The 21266-nt window shown below is 38.0% G+C and overlaps 1 protein-coding gene across 6 annotated transcripts in view; it reads left to right on the top strand.

The window, feature by feature from the left end:
- SORBS2 (sorbin and SH3 domain containing 2) overlaps nucleotides 1–21266 on the top strand; it is a 227378-nt gene that overhangs the window by 119862 nt on the left and 86250 nt on the right. For 4 of the 6 annotated variants that reach the window (XM_063664381.1, XM_054484209.2, XM_063664380.1 and 1 more), the window contains exons 3-6: nucleotides 1008–1057; nucleotides 6751–6843; nucleotides 12743–12769; nucleotides 13018–13142. In XM_063664381.1, the coding sequence (XP_063520451.1) occupies nucleotides 1048–1057; nucleotides 6751–6843; nucleotides 12743–12769; nucleotides 13018–13142 (255 nt within the window). In that variant the 5' untranslated portion in view covers nucleotides 1008–1047. Of the gene's footprint in view, nucleotides 1–1007; nucleotides 1058–6750; nucleotides 6844–12742; nucleotides 12770–13017; nucleotides 13143–13930; nucleotides 14594–21266 lie in introns of all 6 variants that reach the window. The other 2 variants (XM_054484207.2, XM_054484212.2) reach the window with 2 other exon arrangements.

Below are 21266 nucleotides of genomic sequence, written 5' to 3'. Positions count from 1 at the left end.
CTTTAAAAAAGAGAAAGATGAATTTCATCTTTCTTGACAGTGTCCTGAAAATATGCATTACATTCATTACATATTCCCCAGTAGTTAATTGACCTGCACATGTAAGGTAATGATTTTAAAGTGCCAGGGTCACTTTTAAAACTCTGGAAGAGGACACTTAACAGACAATCATTTCAGGCTTAGAGAACAAAAACGATTTGTATAAATATTTGTAAAAGAAATTTAATTTTTTAAAGTGAAAACTCAACCAGGCACGGTGGCTCACACCTGTAATCCCAGCACCTTGAGAGGCTGAGGTGGGAGGATGGCTTGAGCCCGGGAGATTAAGGCTGCAGTGAGCTATGATCACACCAACTGCACTCCAGCCTGGGTAACAGAGCACAACCCTCTCTCTAAAAAAGAAACAAACAGGCCGGGCACGGTGGCTCACACCTGTAATCCCAGCACTTTGGGAGGCTGAATCAGATGGATCATGAGGTCAGGACTTCAAGACTAGCCTGGCCAACATAGTGAAACCCCATCTCTATTAAAAACACAAAAAAATTATCTGGGTGTGGTGGCATGTGCCTGTAATCCCAGCTACTTGGGAGGCTGAGGCAGGGGAATCACTAGAACCCAGGAGGCGGAGATTGCAGTGAGCCAAGATCGCACCACTGCACTGTGGCCTGGGCGACAGTGAGGGACTCCATCTCAAAAAAAAAAGAAAGAAAGAAAAAAAGAAAAACAAACAAGCACAAAACTTCTCCATTTTCATCCATTAATGCTCACCATTAAACAAAAGCATAAAAACAGAATATGATCTGTTTTATGATCATAGGACCAATAATTAAAGTTTAACATGAACAGAATTATAAATTCTTCCTACCTTATTAAACACTGATTTAAATAAGACTAATGATAATGTGATATTAACTTACAGGTACATCAAAAACAAAAACAAGACACACTTTCATGCTGTTTTCTTCCACATGCTAGTGAACAAATTATGCACCGTTTTTTTTCTGCAGGAGAACTGAAGACTTTAATAACAAACTCTCCAAGGTCAAAATGAATACAGGTATGCTGTCTGTTAGTTTTAAACTCTTTTAGCCTTGCTCTCTAGAAATCATGTTGGCCCTAAATCATTAGTTTAGCACTCTTCTGATCCTAAATGTGATTCTGAGTTTCTGATTAGATACATAGCACAGATTCATTACTTTCTTTCTTTGTATTTGTGCCCCACTCTTATAGCCACCAAACATAGAATTTTCTCTTCTATTACTTGCTCCTACTCCCTTTTTCTCTAATCACATGTTAAAACTAACTCCTATAAACAATAAGAAGAGGTAGTATGTCATTTGTTTGTGTACTTTTGAAATCTCTCACTTAAAAATAGGCTAAATTCAAAGGCAAGTTGCTCTAGTAGAAAATATTCAAACTTACCTGTTTTATAAACTCTTTATGTTGAAGAAGTCAGCAGATAGAGTGCCAAAGTTTTATACAAAATCAGCTTAATTAATCTATAGTCACAATTCCATAGTGTTATAAGCATTATATGTGTAGATGTGAGAGCAGTATCTCCAAATAGCTTAACAACTGTGCCTCTAAACTGTATTGTATACATTTTAACTGTAAAAGTGTTCATGATACATGCTTTGTACATATGAACTTTTTTCCACAGTAGAAATAATTTGGCTTATAATTTTGCCTTCCCCCCACCTTGAAATATACAATATGAAGTAATTGAAGAAACAACTTTCTCATTGAAATTTTGTAACTTGTGTTTAAATGATACCATTTCCTATCCACAAGTGATCACTGGAAAGTTGTTTGAGCCTTCGCCCCATGGCAGAGTAGAAGGGATGGCCCAAAATATTCTCTCATGTCCACGTGGTTGCCTTTTTGAGGTCTCTTGTTGCATCAAGTGCCTACAAGGAGCATTACCCAGTGGCTGTCGAGGACCAATACCTAATCCCCAGGTCGAGTGCAGAGCCTTGCGTCATGTGCCATGTGCCATAGTGGCCTCAGAGAAGGCTGTGTGGGCAGGCTCCTGAGGATGCAGTCACCTTGCAGACATGTAGACAACAGGCAAGATGAGGATACTGGAGACAGTCAAAACACACAAGGAAGGCTCAGCAATCAAGAGAAGTTATAACCCTGCAAATGCACCATGCAAAGGCATCTTGATGACTGGAGATGTCAGAAGTAGACATGGGGAATGAAGTAGAAAATATTAGCAGGTAAAGGAGACAGAAGAAAGCAAATAGAATGTAGAGCCCACAGCTGGACTAGCATCAGCCATGTTTTGGAGCTACAAAATCACTCCAGCAGAAGTTCCACAAGAGGAAGTGATATTTCCTGATCCTTCCAAGACATCTCCCTATAGACTTAAGTGGATCATAACTCCCAGTATTCCTCATTTTACTGAGTGCTGATTTTCCTATTTACTATAACCCTATTATGACAGAGATATGCATACATGATATACTGAATATGCTGTGTTGATGTGCAGTATGCTCAATAATTAACCTTCCTATTCATATAATTCAATCCCTCATAGCAAAATAAGCACATAGAAATTTGTAAATTTGTTTAAGTCACTAAGGTACTTGAGCCAAGTTACTGCTTAGCAGCATAAATGTAACCTTCTAAAGCATCTTCTCATTTCTAAGGGGTAAGCTTGACTCTGGATGGGATGCAATTTGTATAGGATTATTTTGCTTATTTGGATGAACTTCCACTTAATGTATAATGATTGGAAAATATGGTATTCAAACATATGCATAAAATTGATCAAAAGTGGCTGAAAACTTTTGCTCAAAATTCCAAAATAATAATTATAATGTTTTTATAAAAACATACCACTTTTAAATATATATGTATATATAGACACACATATATTGCCTTAGGAATTTGAAAGCATTGTTACTGTATTTACAAAATGAAGTAGGAATTTGTTCCTAAAGAGCTAGTCAATAAAACTGGCCTGCATTATCTATCTACAGATAGACAGATGATAGATAGATAGATAGATAGATAGATAGATAGATAGATAGATGAATAAAGTGGCCCCACAAGTTATTTTTCTCATCCCCAAAATAGCTTCTAGCTCTTCTGACTTTTTTGTCTATCTATCTATCTATCGATAGATAATGCAGATAATATATGGATAGATAATGCAGATAGATAATCTATATAGATAAATAATAGAGGCCAGTTTTATTGATATATATATCAATATTCATTTAAACAGGAATATATCTCTTTATTGATTGATATATCTATCCAATATATCAATCATTAAAAATATATATTCCTATTTAAATCTTCATATGTCGGTCACCACGGTTAAAAAGCATTCTTTTAAGTTAAGTATTTGCTCTTAATCAGTACATAATAAACTAGCCATAGGGAATGTGGTTAATTTTTCCTACTAAAGTGTCTAAACAATGTAGAAAAAATATACAAAACATGTTATATGTCCACTTTTAGAATTTTTAATGCATGACTTTCTTAGGCATATCTTAGCTATTGAAGAAAGGAGAGAAGGAAAGACATCAAATAATTCTCCATGTATAATTTACCCATATGAGTGGTTTCCAGCAATAGGAACAGCTTCCAGGAATCTTGCAGCTCAGGGGAAGAGTAGCCCAGCAAAGCTGCAGGTCATTAATGAGGACAAAAGGCAAAACCAGCATTAGGATTCTTTAGGATAAACTGACCCATGAAAGGTGGCATCCTCATTTTAAGATCTTAAAAATATCTTCAAGGAGTATCAGAAAGTATCAATATGTAAGGAAGTAGAAACAGAACATAATAGATTATTCTGTTCCAGCAATTTTACAAATGCCTCGAGCTTTAGAATTCAGCCCTTTATTAAACTTTATTAAAGACAGAGTCTTCATTTATTTCATCTAAGACTTAGAGCTTCCTAAAATACATAAATTGTCTAACCCAAAGATTCCCAAACTTTCTTGGTTTACAGTGACCTTTAATGTCTCAGTAATTTCTTCATTGTGCTCCTAGGCCAAAAATATGTAACACTTCTATTTATTAAGTAGTTAGGTGCTAACAACTTAATAACTTAATAATTACTTTATAAATATTTTGTTCTAACAACTTAGTCATTTGACAGAACAATACACATAAATTGAAAGAAAATAGTTTTATTTCATTCTTTATAACAAGAATTACTTAGTAATATTATGTGTGTGCCTGTTGCACACTGAAAAATTTCTCAGACCTTAGAATTAGATTGTACATGGCCACTCTCATTTACTGATGTAAGATGTTTTCTAGGCCAGACAGGCATGGTGGCTCACTCCAGCATTTTGGGAGTCTGAGCCAGGGAGATTGCTTGACCCCAGGTGTTGGAGACAAGCCTGGGTAACATAGTGAGACCCTATCTCTGTAAAAATTTTAAAAATTAGCTGGTGTGGTGGCATGTGCCTGTAATCCCAGCTACGAGGGAAGCTGAGGTAGGAGGATCAGCTTGAGCCCAGTGAGCTCCGATTGCATCACTACACTCCAGCCTGGGCAACAGAGCAAGACCCTGTCTCTAAACATAAATAAATAAAATGTTCTTCAGAGGGTACTTGCTTTTTATCATAGCAAGTATCAAAATCCCAGTTTTTCAAAAATATGATGTCATCAAAGGGAATATAGCGCGTCTATTATGTTGAAACCGTGCACTGCCCCAAGCGAGTAATTCATTGAGTGTCCAACAGTTAGCACTGTGTTTTCCTTAAAAACAGGAACTCTCCCCCAACACCCTCATGAATTCCCCAGTGCAGCCCAGGGCGTCGCAGCCCACAGTTTGAACACCAGAGATTTAATCTGTGACGCTGGATCTTCTCATTCTGGAATTTTCTCTTTTCACCTATGTGCTTGTTAGATGTTCAGAATTAACAGAACTAGGAAATAAAATCACTCTTAGAGTGATGTCAGTTTTCACTTTCAACGCCTTTGACTACACAACCATTTTAACCAGTTTACAGCTCCTGGAAGCAATAACATTACCTCCATCTTATCAGACGCACTTGTCTCTAAGCACTTTCAGTTTGCTGAGTTCGCTAAAATCCTTTCGGAGCCTTTCCTGAAGGAATCTTCAGTTGTTTCTCCCATTTGTGTCACTTTCTTTGGGTTCTTAATTATAACCTTTGATTTATTTGGTTCATTTTCTTTTAATATTATTTCAAGTTGGTTTTCTGGTTTAATGATTTTCTACATTAAGAAATTATTACTTTAAACATATACTTTAAAAAAGTGAAGTAAGAATCACTCCACTGATTTTAAGTTCTATTAATCTTACTATTTATAAATTTTATGAAAAATTCCTTCAAATTATACTTCCAAGCATCTTTTCTAATCTAAATTCTGTCATGTCCAATAAACAAACTTGATACTTTCCTTATGAAAATAAAGAAAAAGAAAAAGGAAAAATGGAAATGTGACAATATATAATGATTATGTTACTATATCGGTGGTTATATTGTCTTTTTTTATAACTTTCAAAAAGATTTAATTTAATTTGGTCTTAATAAGCAGAATGAGGAGAATGAGCAAAACTATTTATTGCACATGCCATATTACAGAGGAATGTAAGAATGGAATTTGAATCTGGTCATAAATAGAACATTGGCCTTCCAATTTTAAAAGACTTCTCTTCCAAATTTAGAAGTCTAAACTTCTCATAGCACATTAAAATGGCTGATGAACTTACACTGATTTTATTTCACATTATGACTTGTATAAGTTTAAAGATATGAATCATAGTACACATATTGTTAAAAGTATAAAAGCAATAAATGAGGCCAGGTGTGGTGGCTCATGCTTGTAATGGGAGGCCGAGGCAGAAAGAGCGCTTGAGCCAGGGAGTTTGAGACCAGCCTGGGGAACATAGCAAGACCACGTCTCTACAAAAAGTTAAAATGTTAGCGGGTATGTGCCTGTGGTCCTAGCTACTCAGGAGACTGGGGCAGGAGGATTGCTTGAGCCCGGGAAGTTGAGACGGCAATGAGCTATGATGATGCCACTGCACTCCAGCCTGGGTGATGGAGCAAGACCCCTGCTCAAAAATTAAAATTTTAAAAGTAAAAGCAATATACTCCTTTCTTTAAACATGGTCATTTCAATACCATATATATCAATACTTTTTAATAAGGCTAGTTATTTGCATAACTAACAATAACTACAGGAAGAATGGACTTTCCATAATGCCATGTGTTCCTCTATGAATCCTAAAAAATGTATCATACCTGTGTCACCAATAATTTTTTACTGCAAGAATTATTCAAGCTCTCTTTGGGAATTATAACAGCTAGAAGATGGTAAAACTTAAATGATATTAACTTAAAAGTATGTTGTACCATAGCCTTTAATCCTTACATAGAGCTAATCCTTGACTCTAAAAGCCAGCTCCAATGCTTATAGGTTTAGTATAAATTGAATTTAAATGGTATAAACCAGGTTGAGTTCTGTGCCTGAGTTTTCACAAAGAAAACCATAAAGTGTTAAGTATTAAGTCTTCCATGCTTTCACTAAAACAGTGACACCTATTTCTAAGACAGATCCCTGGTCTTCTTTTGTTTTGTTTCGTTTTGTTTGTTTTAGTTTGAGGGTGGTGTGAAATTGGCAGGTGCATTCCATGATTACTAATTCTAACTGTTCATCTTTCTCATGGATGTCTGGCACATTTCACTTAAAACGCATGATATTGCACGTGCTTTTCCCGTTGCCTTGGCCTCTGCTATATCATTTTTTTGCTTCCAGATAGCGGTGGGTGTGCTCGCAAACGTGCCGCCATGTCTGTTACGCTAACATCTGTGAAGAGAGTGCAAAGTTCTCCAAACCTATTGGCTGCAGGTATAATATATCACTAACTCACACAATGTCGCACTTGAATGGCTTCTAGCTCTTCTGACTGTTTTTGTTCTAAACGTAAAAAGCAAAGGAAAATGAGATCTTGTAGGAAACATTTTAAATGTATAATTAAAAACAACAGTCACTTGCCAAAAATAGGTTGAATAACTGTGAGTGTTAATAACTATTTAAGTTTTTGTTATCTCATGAACTTAAGTAACATAATATTTCATTAAGATAACTCAGAGGTTTTTGGCTTTTTTTTTTAACCTAAAAACTTTTGGGGTAGGAGTACAGGGGTACAGGATGAAAAAAGGGATTTGTAGGAAACTGAATCTTCATTAACTGGATTCTTTGTCAAAGGTTGTGAACAGAATGATAGAACATTAGTTTTGAAAGAGACCTTTGCTTTCCTTTAATCCAACTGACAAATACCCTTCTACTATATATATTTAAACATATCAAAATCTTGACCAATCAAGATTAACACGTACCCACAGATAGGAAGTCACTGGGGGTGCGAGATTTCAGCATCCACTCAGGTGGTCTCTTTATAATAAATCTCTGTTGTGACTATCTAAGCCACAGTACCGAAGTTAGGCACAGTGCCTAAGGCACAGTCTGCACTGGGAGGGGGTGCAGCTGTTAGAAGGTCAAAGGGAGGCCAGCAAGCCCAGTGCCTCCAGACCCTGAAATAGACTCACACCTGTTGGTGATCAGTTGGTTGGTTGGTTGGCTGGTTGGTTAGTTGCAGTTTGGGGATTGCTGTTTTTTATTTATAAGATTAATGGGTCTTACAGCAGAAGTGAGAAAGGGATGGGGAGTCTTTAAATAATTTTAATTCTCACTATGCATATCACAGTCTTCAACACACATACATCTAGCAGTTGATTAAATACTCAGGGTGTTCTTCACTTTACAGCCACTTAATTCTAAACTACTGAGTTTTTCTTGAGAAAAAAAATGAACTTCCATATGCAGAATCCCACTTCCATTCACCACCTCTAATCCACAAATGGATTTCAACGTCCAAGTTTAAATGCCAGGCTAGTGAGTTCAGTTATATATTAAGTTAAAAGAAAATGCAAGATGCATTGCAAGGTTTATAGTATGACCTCATTTTGGTTAAAAAAAAATCTCTATACAAATCTCCATTTGTATGTATTGGCTCATGCATGTATGAACATAAAAAGGTGTTAGAAAAACTACAGATGTATTTACATTGGATACCATGAGAAACAGGAATGAAGGCAAGTAAGACAATAAACGTAAGAGTTCAGGGCCATTGTGTAATTGGAACGCGAATACCCTGAATGTCACTGACATTTCAACCAAATAGGATCTCAGCCCAACCTACTCAGACGTGAACCTTGACGCACGTGCCAGAAAACGCCGCACTGCTTCCACAGTGCCCATGTGGAGAGCCGAAACTGGACACGCACTTTCATATAACTCGACTTCATAGAAAAGATGTAATGCTTCAGAATTACAACAGCAAGAAAAAATATTTCACACTTCAAGAATATGAAATGATCTTCAGTAACAACAATGTAGCTTTGGGCTATTTTAAGTTTTCTATCACTAGGAGTAAGATTTCTAGAGAATGAAGTCCACTGAATTTTGGACATAATTGTTTAAAAACAGCCCTCTTTTGTGTCAATTAGACATAAAGTAAGATCCCTTTTTCTTTCTCTTTTTTTTTTTTTTTTGAGACGGGTGGGGTCTTGCTCTGTGGCCCAGGCTGCAGTGCTGTGGCATGATCTCGGCTCACTGCAACCTCTGCCTCCCAGGTTCAAGCATTCTCCTGACTTAGGCTCCTGAGTAGCTGAGATTACAGGGCCTGCCACCATGCCTGACTAATTTTTGTATTTTTTTTAGTGGAGACCTGGTTTCACCATGTTGGCCAGGCTGGTCTCGAACTCCTTACCTCAAGTGATCCGCCCGCCTCGGCCTCCCAAAGTGCTGGGATTACAGGTGTGAGCCACCACACCTGGTCCCCTTTTTCAAAGAAGCTTCCACTACATTTTTGAATAAAGAAGTTAGCATTAATATGCACAACTGCATTCTATGTAGCTTTCATAAGAACTTATATGATACAGTGTCTTTATGTGAATCAAAAGGGAATTGATAAATATTTATTGCCTTCGATATTGTTAAAATACAACAGCCTTTATGTAAAACCTCCAGAAAAGGTCCCAAGCCATTTTCACTCCCTTCTCTGATCAGAGAGTCAATCTGAGTCATCACCTGTTTGTCCCCTGAGTCAGTCTGTCTTTCTCTTTTCCTTTTATAAGAAGTAAATTCCCACTGGACAATCCATCAGAGCACACACGGATATTTTAAACCTATGCCAAAACCAGGACAATGATTATTGAGAAACAATTGAAAACATTTTATTTCACCAAAACCCCTTGGCAGCCTAAAGGAATGCCGCAGTATGGGGACCACTCTGCCAAGAGACAGGGTCTTGTCGATACCACCTGCATGTTTTATGCCCTTAAGAAAATTAGTCTGTCTAGATCTCATTTCCTTTCTTTCAAATGAAAAATTGTTTGTCATTTTCTTACCTCTCTGAAAGCTTAATCATTTCCCAGACTCACAAAGATTTGTCAGAATAAATGAGAGTAAATGAAGAAAATAAATGAAAAGGGTTATAATTGTACATAGAAACACAGTAGGTACTCAATTAGTTGACCTGAATTTAATCAACATTTTAAAATAATTCTTGAAAAGCACTTGAGTCTTCTAAAGAAATGAGTTATAGGCATCAAAATAATAATTTTCAAGAAAAATATAGTGATAGTGTCAATATAGCATATCAGTTAAAAGGGATTCAAATAAAACCTGAGAGTAGAGATTACGATGTGACACGTATCACAAACACAGCTACATAAAAGCTGTCATGTTAGAATCATAACAGTGGAAAGGGCCATGGAGGGCATCCAGTTCCACCCCTGACATGGAACCAGGAAGGTCTTGCACAAAATCTCAGACAGATACTCACCAGTTTGTGCCTCGACACAAGGAAAAGGGCTCTTAAGAGCACATGGAGCTCTTCATTCTTCAAGACCCTATTTGTTAAAATATTCGCATGCAAAGCAGCCAGGAAAGGGAAAAACTTACACCGTTTAGTCATTCGTGGATTTTCAGTGAAGCAGTGACTATCAACTAAAGAACACTAGAAATTAAGAACTCAGGCCCCTAGTCCTAGCTTTGGGTTTTTTTTCACAAGTGAATGTGCATCAATAATGTTGCAGATCTGGGGGAAAACCATTTTCCCCACACATCTGCCAAGCCATTTACCTGAGCAACTTTTTTTTTTTCTAACCTATATTCTCTTCACTTGACATGGATGCGTGATACTTTCTATTACCTGCTCCAAAAAACAGGTGTCCTCCCTCTCCTAGTCTTTCCTGCGGGGACACAAGAAAAGCAGGGCTATGCTAAAAAGTGTCCACATAGAAGACTATAATAAAAGAGCAAATCAGGACTGGGTGTTCCAAGTATCTGTAATTGGATTTATTTTAAAGAAAGAGAAATGAATGTACTTTAGTCTCCTTGAAAGACCACCCACTTCAAGGCAGACTTTAATCATCAACATAAGCTTTATTAAAATACTGGTTCATCCTGAAGCTTGAATCCATGGCCATTTTCTCCTTTCTCTTAATTCTGCACACGCGTGTCCACTGTGCGATGCAAGGTCCTTCAGAACAGCCCACCACTCTTACTGTCTAATATTTCCAGTGACACAGGGACAGATTCATTTGGAAATCCCTGGGCCCAGTGTCCTAGGAAGAGACCCACAGTTGAGCCTGGAGTGACTGTCCTCTGATTCTCACACTTACCATTTCCTGGGGCTCCATCATCTTCAACACGGTGACCAGCGTGAAGAAACACAGCCTGCCCCCTACAGACTATCAGTTAGAGGGAGTTTATTTCCAGTGTCCTTCAGACCTGCCCAGTACACACTCTTCTTTCTCACCACACCTGCACCCTTGCACCTCCAAGCCTCTGGCTCCCATTACCTCGTCCCCAGCACATACCACACAGCCTTCTTTTTTATCTCAGTTTTACCAAACCTAGCATAAAAGAAACTCCCTATCCTCAAGAAAAAATTAGAATATAATCATTGTTATTAATGCTGCTTCTCTTTTCATAAAGTAGATTTGGGCTATTTTATTGCCTTTTCCCAAATCCCAAAATTTGCTTTTCATTGTCCTTTCCCAAATCCCAAAATTTGTTCATTGTCCACAGTAGATGGCAGCCTCGTGGTTATTAAATCTCTCTCCTGAGTGCCCCAAAGCAGAATTCTGATGATTGCCCTGTATTTTTTGCCAAACTGTGTTTTTCTTTATCTTCATCATATAACTGATTAAGAATTTCAATCATTTCTGCTTCCATCAAATCCTAGAAGAAGGGCCAGGCCCAGTGGCACACACTTGTAGTCCCAGCTAACCAACAGACTGAGGCTGTAGGATCTCTTGAGCCCACTATTTCAAGGACAGCCTGGACAAAATAGCAAGACCCCATCTTTAAAAAATAAAATAAAAATTAAAAAATTGTACAAATTCTAGAAGTAGGATCCAATAAACATTTCATGCATAATTCTTCAAAGTCATTTTTCGCTATGGTACCCATTTTATTACTCCAATTTTAAATTCATTGGAGATAAAATCCATACCAAGTTATCAATGATCATAAAGAATGGGAATTCATTAGTCTTCTCTAGCTCACCTGAGCTGGAGTCATTCTAATGTACTCTGTGCTGACTCATATTTGTGTTTCTTCCTTTGATTTGGAAAGAACCCATATCAAATATTTTATCTAAAAATCAGATGCTCGCATTTCTCAGCCCATTTTTATCATTCTAAATTCATGTGTTTAAACTTGAAAATAACTATTCTGAAGCACTAAAAGAAAAACAAAGACTTTTCCAGCATGTAAAATTCCTGTTTTATGAATTGAAATGGGAATCTAATGACGGTCCTGGGGAACACGTAGAAGGAATCCAGGACTGGAAAGCAGGTTGGGCTAATGATCCGACCCCTAGGATCATCTCCAAAGTTAAAGCTTAATGAATCTAAGTCAAGTTGACCATGTGCTTTAATAAACCAGGCAACACAAGCTGATGACTTAAAATATACATGAGTTAAACGTGCAAACTGATGACCTCAAATGTGCATATAGAAGATTTTGGGATATATAACTTCAATAAAATTGATAACAAATATATCACTGATAACTTGCCAACTGCCTTACCAAAAGCAATTTATTAGTCCTGAAATTTATTTTCCACAGCTTACTAGCTGAAAGACGGTGGAACATATTGTAACAGTTCTTTCCTATTTGAGTATAAAATGAGTTTTATATTGCAATAGGAGAAAAACCTAGTCTCGAGAGTAATTTGAAAATGTCACATGATATGGTAGACAGGTCTACAGTTTCTTAAGGTAAAAAAAATGCAAACTACAGAATACAGTTCTCTAACACAGGAGTTAAATATGCTTATCAACAGCAGGACATCGGAAGCTAAGGATCCGGTGGTTTGAGTTAGTGCTGTTTATAAACCAGATCTCTTTTGATCCTTTAATTTGATATTTAGAAATTCATATATTCATCTTTGACCATAATAAAATTAAAATTGCATGTTGCAACATTATTGAGGGGGAAAATGAGTGTTTGCTATATAGATATTTATATATTATAGATATTTAATGAATGACATTCTAATTGAAGCAAAAATAAATGTGCAAGCCTCCCTTTGGCATGTTTGACATACCCAGACTTTAGAACTGAAATAATGTTTGCAAAACGAATGCATATAGTTCTTGGCCATGTTATTTTTACTGGGTTATTCATTTATTTCACCTTAGTCTTAATTTCAACATTTTTTTTCTTTCAGGGCGTGATTCTCAGTCACCAGACTCAGGTACAGAAAAAATATTCTGAATAATTATTATATTATTTGTGACTTTTAGGAAACATATTCATAGCCACATTGCTGACTTCATGTTGCATTTAAATTTCATATACTGTTATGCATATTAAATTAAACCTCTAGTAAGAACACTACAATTTTGGAAATAAAAATGATTTTGGAAATAAAAATAAATTGTATAAAAAATGTTTAAGTGAACGTAGATATTTTTGTATCCAATTGTTTTCCCTTAATGAAAGCTTGGAGATCTTACAATGATGGCAGTCAAGAGGCACTGAACGAAGATGCTCCATATTCCTCTCTGGCAGCAAAAGGTTTTAGAAGCGTCCGACCAAACCTACAAGAGAAGAGATCAGCAACTCAGGTAACCCTGCACACTCTTGTCTACTGCACTATTTTAAGGCGTGATTATTAGACCACTGCTTACAGCCTCTTTCCTAATGTGCATATTTCAATACGTTTAATTTTTAATATGTTTTTGTTTTTGTATTTAGTTTGCTTGCCAGGTTTGTGTTTACAACATGGAGAACAAATTTTAACAAACAAGGGTTTGGTTTTGTTTTGTTTCTGATTAAGCTTATAAAAGCATATCGGTTTCTAACATAATCTCTAGGATATAGTCTAATTCTTTAAAAGCTGACAGCTGATGCTTTGGATTTAAACTGATGAGGTCAGCAATACATTATGTATTCAATAACTATGAGTATGCAACTATTATATTAACTAAATATAAAGGGCTCTGTGTTGGAGATATTAGTAAAATTGTGCCACAAGCATGAAAATTGTTATAAAACAATGCTATTAAATAAACCATGTATATATTTCAAAGTCTAATAAAATATGCCAAGAGAACATATGTTCACTTTTAACATAATTTCCCTGAATGTAGATGGAGCAAATGTTATAATGTATTCTCTGGCAACACTTTTTTCCCCTAAGGGCAAACATTGATAATAAACGTAAGTGCATTCTAAATGGAATGAAAATGATCACTCAATCTAGCTAACAAAATGGATAGCATAATCAGAAGGTGTGGCATTGCTTTACTTCTATAAAGGCAGGGTTGACACTGGTTTCTTTCATGACTAACTTGGACTCTCTCTGTTTTTCTTTCAACTTTATTTCTTTCTCTGGATCCCATTGTCAATCCAGGCACCCCCTCCACCAGAAAGAAAAGAGAGCTTTCATAGCTCTTTGATAACCAGGCACACAAAGGGTGTCATTTTAGACCAGTTAGTAACTAACGCACAAATTCCCTCCAGTATGGAGTACTTTGCTAACAAAAAACCTCTTCAGGGAACTATGTATTCCAATGAAGATTCGAGACAGACAATTGTATATTCTGAAGAATCTAACACAACCATGTCATATACACAAAAAATCACTAATCCACTACCAGCAGCTTCCAGCACGGATCCTGCACCATTCGCTAACATCAACACCCCAGTTCTACAAGAGGACTACAGGCAAGATTCTCAAACTCGGAGGATTTCTACCTTGAAACTAACCCATAACCAGGATCTAGGAAGTAGCAGCCCCGTTAATACTCCACAGTTCTCCAAATCTGTCCAAGTACCATCATTTCTCAAAAGGCCCTGCTCACTGACCCCTAATCCGGTGCCTGAGACACACACAGCATCTCTTTCCATTCAGATAGCTCCCCTTTCAGGACAGGATCCTGAAAGCCACAAACAGCTACCTGAGCTTTCTCCAGAGACTGCAAAGATACCTCTTCAGCAAGAGAGACAAAAATCTGCAGTTGCAGCGGCCTCTCAGTCCTCAGACTGCAGAGTGGTACCTTACGCTTCTCAGTCTGTTCGTATTAATACATGCATATTGTAGAGACCCTAACTCCTTTGGTTTGGGCTTCTTATACGACCTAATGCTTTCTTAGTTTCCAAGCAGGAAGGGAAAGGAGAAAGAAACCATTTTCCAATTTAAAAGCCTACTAAATTCATCTGCAAATGTCTAGGTATTTTTAAATGTAAATATGCATATACAGATCTTTCATCCAGAAATCATGTTCTAAATTTTTTTTCTTCTAGATGTTTATGGGAAATCATTGAGGGGTCAGTTATCATTTAAGACATTGCAAACTACTTCAGGACTTAAAGCATGTTTAGGTTTCAAAGAAATATTTTTCAGATTAGATCTTTTTGCACTTAGATTTACTTTATTTACATGTGTAAAACCTCTTCAAATAATTGTCAATTATAATTTGCTTTGGCAGGGAATAGTTATCTTTATTTTAAGCAGTGTCTATTTCTTTGCAACTCGATATTCATTTTCACTAAAACTTAATCAATTTATCATTTCAGAAAGTGTATTAGCCAACTTTTATTATCCAGACTTTCAGGAAGTAAAACTTTCCATGTATGTAGAATTCTCTCATAGCATCCTTCTGCTTACATGTATTAGTCTGTTAACAGGAGAAATGTGCTTCTCTTTTTGACTTCTCCATAGAACAACGTAGTGCTAAAAGCATAAACTTTAAGGATAAACTGTAGATTTTAATCCAGGCATCATTGACTACGTGATGAGACATTCATCTAAACTTTTCTGTGAGTCCGAACAAAGAAATGAGAATACTAATTAATCCTTAATTTATAGGTTATGATAAGACTAGGAAATTACCATAGACTAGGCTAGAGCAAGCACTCAATAAATGATAGCTGTTAATAAAAGATATAATAGCAGAAACACCAGTGATGTTAATATTGAAAACACTGGTGCTTAAGTAAATAATTTGTATAATACTCCTTTTTGTATCTGTGTTATTAAAGATCATCCAAAACATATCCTTGAGGAGATATACTTTTAAACTGTGCAGAAAATCTCCAAAAGATAACTAATTGACACCAAGATCCCCCCCCCACCCACTCATAAAGCAGAAGAGCCTTAAACAGAAATGATTAAAAGACAAGCTGGTATTACCATACCTCTACTAAAATATCTTTTCCATCAGCTAATCAAGATGTGCAAAATTCATTCAGTAGAGCAATTTCTTCTAATTAAGGTATTATCTTCTGAAAGCACCTATGAAATCAGATGATAATAATAATAACAACATTAATAGCAGCTAACAAATATTAGGGCTTTACTCTATGCAAGCACTGTTGCAGCTTGTTTATGTTTATTAATAATTTCCACAATCTCATGGAGTAGGTATTGCTACTGTCCTTATTTTATGGCTAAGGAAACTGAGGCACAGAAGTAAGTTGCTCCCCCAGGGGCATGCAGCTGGCAAATGGCAGAAACAGGATACACACCCTGGCAGGCTGGCTGCAGGTCCACCACTCTGAAAGAGTGCTACTTCTCGTTGTGAAGTAGTTACTCACCAGTGACGAGGAGACACGGCGCCGTGATGGTGGGAGCTAAGGCGGATGCATCTTGATCGGGTTCAGGAGTCTAGGAAGGTCTGAGGGAGCAAAATCCTTCTGTGACTGTATAGACAGGTCTGTGCCAGTGTCAGTGAATGGACTCACCAGTGTCCCAGGATGGGCACGCCAGGAAGCAGGTGTAGGAGAAGTCATAGGAACACATATCAGTCATTGGACTCATCCAACATGGTTTGCTTCTTTAGAATGGTTTTGTGATGTTTGAAAACAAGCTGATACCTTTCATTTTGCATGGTTTTATCCAGGCTACGCCGAGACGGTTAGTTTGATTATATTATCCCCAGGGTATCAACACCATCCAAAAGTTAAGATTTGAGATCCTGTCACTGCTATTTATTCAAGAAATATTTATTGGGTGCCTAACCTATGTCAAGTCTGTTCTAGTAACAGAGTTGGATTTGAAATCACTCCTGCTTAAAATTTGTCTGTGTGTGGCAGGAGGAGCAAACATTAATAAGAACTGGAGTAAATTACATATATTAGAAGATTATGGAAATTGAGTTATGCCATGCAAAGTAGAGATGTGGAGACCAGATATCATGTCAAGTACAGTAACTCAACCAATAGACCTCACTGAAAAGAGAACAGCTTTGAAGGAGGAAGAATATTCTAGGCAGAGGGAATGTCTTATGTAAAGGCTTTGAGGTTGATCATGCTGGGGCTATGGGAGGACCAGAAGGAAGCCTGAGGGAGGGAGAGGAAGTAAGTGAGGTGAGAGTGATAGGAAGTGAAGTCAGAGGTAACAAAGACCGGATGACAGGAGGCCTTATAAGCCATTGCAAGGATTTTGACATTTACTCTCAATAAAAATGGAGGTCACTGGAGGATGTTGAGGCTACCACCATTATTATTTCCCTTATATTTTAACAAAATCATTCTGGCAGCTCTGTGAAAAACGTACCATAGTGGGGCAAGGAGGAGATCAGGCAAACCAGTTAGGTAACTACTGCAGTCCTTTAGGTGAGAAATGATGGGGGCTCAAAGCAGGGGGCAGCAGAGGAGGTGGTGAGAAATCAGACTGTGAGAATGTATTTTGAAAGTCAAGCAAACAGGACTTCCTGGCAGATTGCATGTGGGATGTGAGGAAGAGAAAAGTCAAGGTTGACTCCAACTGGAAGATAGCATTGCGATCCGCTGAGACTGGACAGCTGTGGGTGGAGCAGGTTGGTGGAAACTTCAGAGGTTCCATTTGGGAAACAGGAAGTTTGAGGCATTTCTTAGACACCCACGTGAAGTGGTCAAGTAAGCATTTGGATGTAAGAGCCTGTACTTCGGAGGAAGGGTCCTGGTTGGAGATATGAGCCATTGGCTAATCAATGGGTTTTGTGGCCATAAGACAGAGTGAGATCACCAGGGGGAGGACAGAGAAAAGGGGAGGACCAAGAGTTGAGCCTCAGTGAATCTCAACATTAAGAGGAAGAAGCAGCAGAGGAGGCTGAAAGCAGTGTCCTCTAAGGGAGGAAGAAATCCAGGAAAATGTGGCATCCTAAAAGCCATGCGAGGAAAATGTGTGGAAAGAAAGGGATGGTTCACTGCACAAATGCTGTTGATAAGACAGGTTTGAAATGAAATCTGAAAACTTACCATTGATTCCCTAGTGGGGAAGGAGGCTTTCTTGGAGTGGGTATGAAAGAGACCAGGAAGAGAGTGATTGGACAGTGAGCTCTTTCAAGATCTTATTAACATAAAACCATTCATCTAATTATTCGCCCTCCCTGAGCAGCAGTTTTCTCATCTATAAAACAGGGACAATGATAGCAACCGTTCATAGAACTGCTGGGAGGTTTGAGTAAGGCATATAAGGATCTTGGCATGGTGCCTTCTTCATAGTAATTCCTCAACATACAGTAGCTGTCATCATCATTAAATAATATTTTTCCAAATTATGCATCTGATTGGGAAAATGAAATATATTATTTTCAACAATACTTCATTTTTTTTTACTGGTAGGTAAAAGTTTATTTCAACAGACTTTCAGTTTGATCCAAGATAGTGTGTCCTCTTTTCTAAGGCTTTGTAAAAAAGGTAGCATGAAGCTGTTGCAGTTTTTATTCTCTGTTTAAAATTTTGTTAAGAACATTTAACATGAGATCTGCCTTCTTAACAAATTTGTAAGTGTGCAATGCAGTATTGTTAACTGTAGGCACCATGCTGTGCGGCAGATCTCTAGAATTTATTCATCTTGCATAACTAAAACTTTATGCCCACTGAATAGCAACTCATATCCACCTTCCTCAAGCCCCTGGCAACCACCACTCTACTCTCTGCTCAGATATTTGTCCTTCTGAGACAGGCCTTCACTTGGTATAAGGTCCTCCAGATTGCTCCATGTTACAGCATGTGGCAGGATATCCATCTTTTTTAAGGCTGAATAGTATTCTAGTATGTGTATACACCACATTTTCTTTATCTATTTATCCATCAATGGACATTTGGTTTGTTTCTACATCTTGATGATTGTGATATGCTTCATTTTTAAGTCTCATTTCCCATGTGATGACTTTTCACAATGGTGACCTTTCCATTTTAAACACTTGCACTCCGCATTCTGGCAAGTCTTAGCCAATGCCAAGCACTGTAAGCTATACACTGTGAGTCAGCCAAATATGTGCTCCATTATAAAGAATTAGGCTCCCAGGAATTAGCAGGCCCAAGCAATAAAAGTACACCAAGATGTGAAAAGTACATTTCAGTGTTTCAGAAGTTTTATTTACATAGTTTTGTTGTTATTAAAGTCTGATCATTAATTTAAGAAGAAAACTACAGGTCACTGTTAGAAATTCTCTTCATATTTGACAATTTTTCATAGTGTTTTCTAAATGGCATGTACTTTAATTGACCTCCTACAAACAGACCGGAAATGAGGCATGTTATCCTTCTGTTACCGTGTGTCCAGATATCCTGTTGCTAAAAATGTCACATTGTTCTCAATGTCAAGTAAGTGAAGGTATAAGCCAGACGCTTTGGAAAGCCAGCAAAAAGCTACACCCCCAAACAGTTTCTATGGCATCTGTGCTATGTTCCTTGCTTCAGGAAGATAAGCTTGTCCTGTCCATTATGAAACAACATAATCGATCATTTGCCAAAGCCTCACCTTCACAGCTGCCACTGCACATATGCTGGGGACTCACAGGGGAACTTGCCTGACTGTCATGTAGAAGGGAGAGGAAACTCATTTCTTTTGCTCCATGGGATCAGTATGTAGATACTAAGCAGGACAGAGTAATGCAGACATGTCAGCAGTGTGGGATGATAGGTGCAGAACTGCAGAATGCATTTTCTGGAACACTGCTATCAAGACCAGCCCCAATCATTGATGTCTTCCATTAGTATGGCTTCGTTTCTGTGGGCTCATAATGCTATTAGTTGATCAGGTCTTTGGCAATTTCTCCATTTGATGTCTGTGCACATGCATGCATATGCGTGTATTTAAATAATTGAACATTAGAGAATACTTGGGAGCCCAACATGAATTTACAAATAAAACGTCCTCTTCAACATCTCCCAACAGATGGGCCTCCAGCCTCTTCTGAATACACTTAATGAAGAGCTCAGTTACGTTCCAAGGCAGCAATCCAGTGATTGACCATTTCTGAGATCGAATTATTGGAAAGAATTTCTAATACCAGGTCATGATCTGCCTTCCTTAACTTCTGCATGGTTATCCACAGAGCAAAGGAGACGGAATGTTCTTCCGCCTCTATCTGACAGTGTTCACGTGATCCTTCTCCTCCCTACCCTGCTACTGGCTTGTGCGGAGCACTCCTGTTCCTTCCCAGCATTTTAATTCTGTCAAACATGATTCTCCTTTTTTTGAGAGCTATTACAGCACACCAGGCACTGTGCTAAGCACTTTACATTTCCCTACTTAATTTTTACAGGCTTTAAGAGATGGGTTTTATCCATGCCTATATTTTACGCATGAAGGAACTGAGGCCAAGGAAATTAAACAACTTGCCCAAGTCAGTCTGACTCAAGATCCACAGCTCAGCCACTAGCCTCTGCTACCTCTGTGCTCTCACACAAGCTGATTTTTAAATCCCATATTTTGGTAATGTTCTTAAAATATGACACTTTCCCAGATGCAAAACCATATTCCCGATCTGAATACCACAGAGTACAGTAGAAATATTTACTCCCCTGATTCAGATGCCACATGCCGTCAGTGTGCCCAAGCTGTGTGACAATTTTAGATCACTTGTCACCCAGGTCTTGGTTAGGGAGTATACGGTTAAAGTAATTTTTATTAAGAGGCTGTCAGACAATCTCACATCATTACAATGCAGGCAATACAGCCAGGCCTTAGGGAAACGGGGCAATGACCAGGCAGCTACCCTCCGTCCTTCTCAGGTGTAGGAACTGCATAGTTCCCTGTCTCTCTCTTAGTTTCTGCTCTGTCGTTACTTCAAGTTGCCCGTGGGTTTCCATGATACTCTCTGACTCCTTGCATGTGGGTACCCGACAGCTACCTGAGGGGCATTCAGTGCCATATAATTCGAATTCCCAGGAGGGAGGCAGGACCCCACTGGCCCAGCATAGTCCAGTTACTCCCCCTTCCTAATCAGCCGTGGCCAGCAAAACGATGATCCAGCAACAGACACAACTGCCGGGCAGGTCTCCTCCTACCACGAGGACAGGCCATGAAAAGAGGGGGCACATTGTCCCTAAAGGATGTGGGGATGGGAAGTAAAGATTGGTTTTTTTAAAACCCCTTCCAGCCGGGCACGGTGGCTCATGCCTGTAATCCCAGCACTTTTGGAGGTCGAGAGCAAGACTCAAAAAAAAAAAAAAAAAAAAACTCTTCCTAGATATTTTCTTTTCAAGTAAATTACTATCATTGGAAAAAAGAGAACAAAAGCCTGTCAGATTTCTTTGCTTGGCATTTAATATATATTCCTTATGTTCCTTGAGAAATGAGGCCTAGAAGCTCAATGACTAAAGGTGTAAAGAGAGAGATGTTAGGATCCTGGACCACAGGGCCGTGTCAAGCCAACTGGAGCCTGAGGTGGAGGGAAATTCTGTGCTCCCTTATACCTGTTTTCATATATTGGGAATGGGCTTTTTCCTAGAATGTTTAAGTCATTAGAATC

Source organism: Pongo pygmaeus, chromosome 3 (genome assembly GCF_028885625.2).
Source record: "Pongo pygmaeus isolate AG05252 chromosome 3, NHGRI_mPonPyg2-v2.0_pri, whole genome shotgun sequence".
In the NCBI taxonomy this organism is placed as follows: Eukaryota; Metazoa; Chordata; class Mammalia; order Primates; family Hominidae; genus Pongo; species Pongo pygmaeus.
The sequence above is the reverse complement of the archived record's forward strand: the minus strand, read 5'-3'. Positions and strand labels throughout refer to the sequence as shown.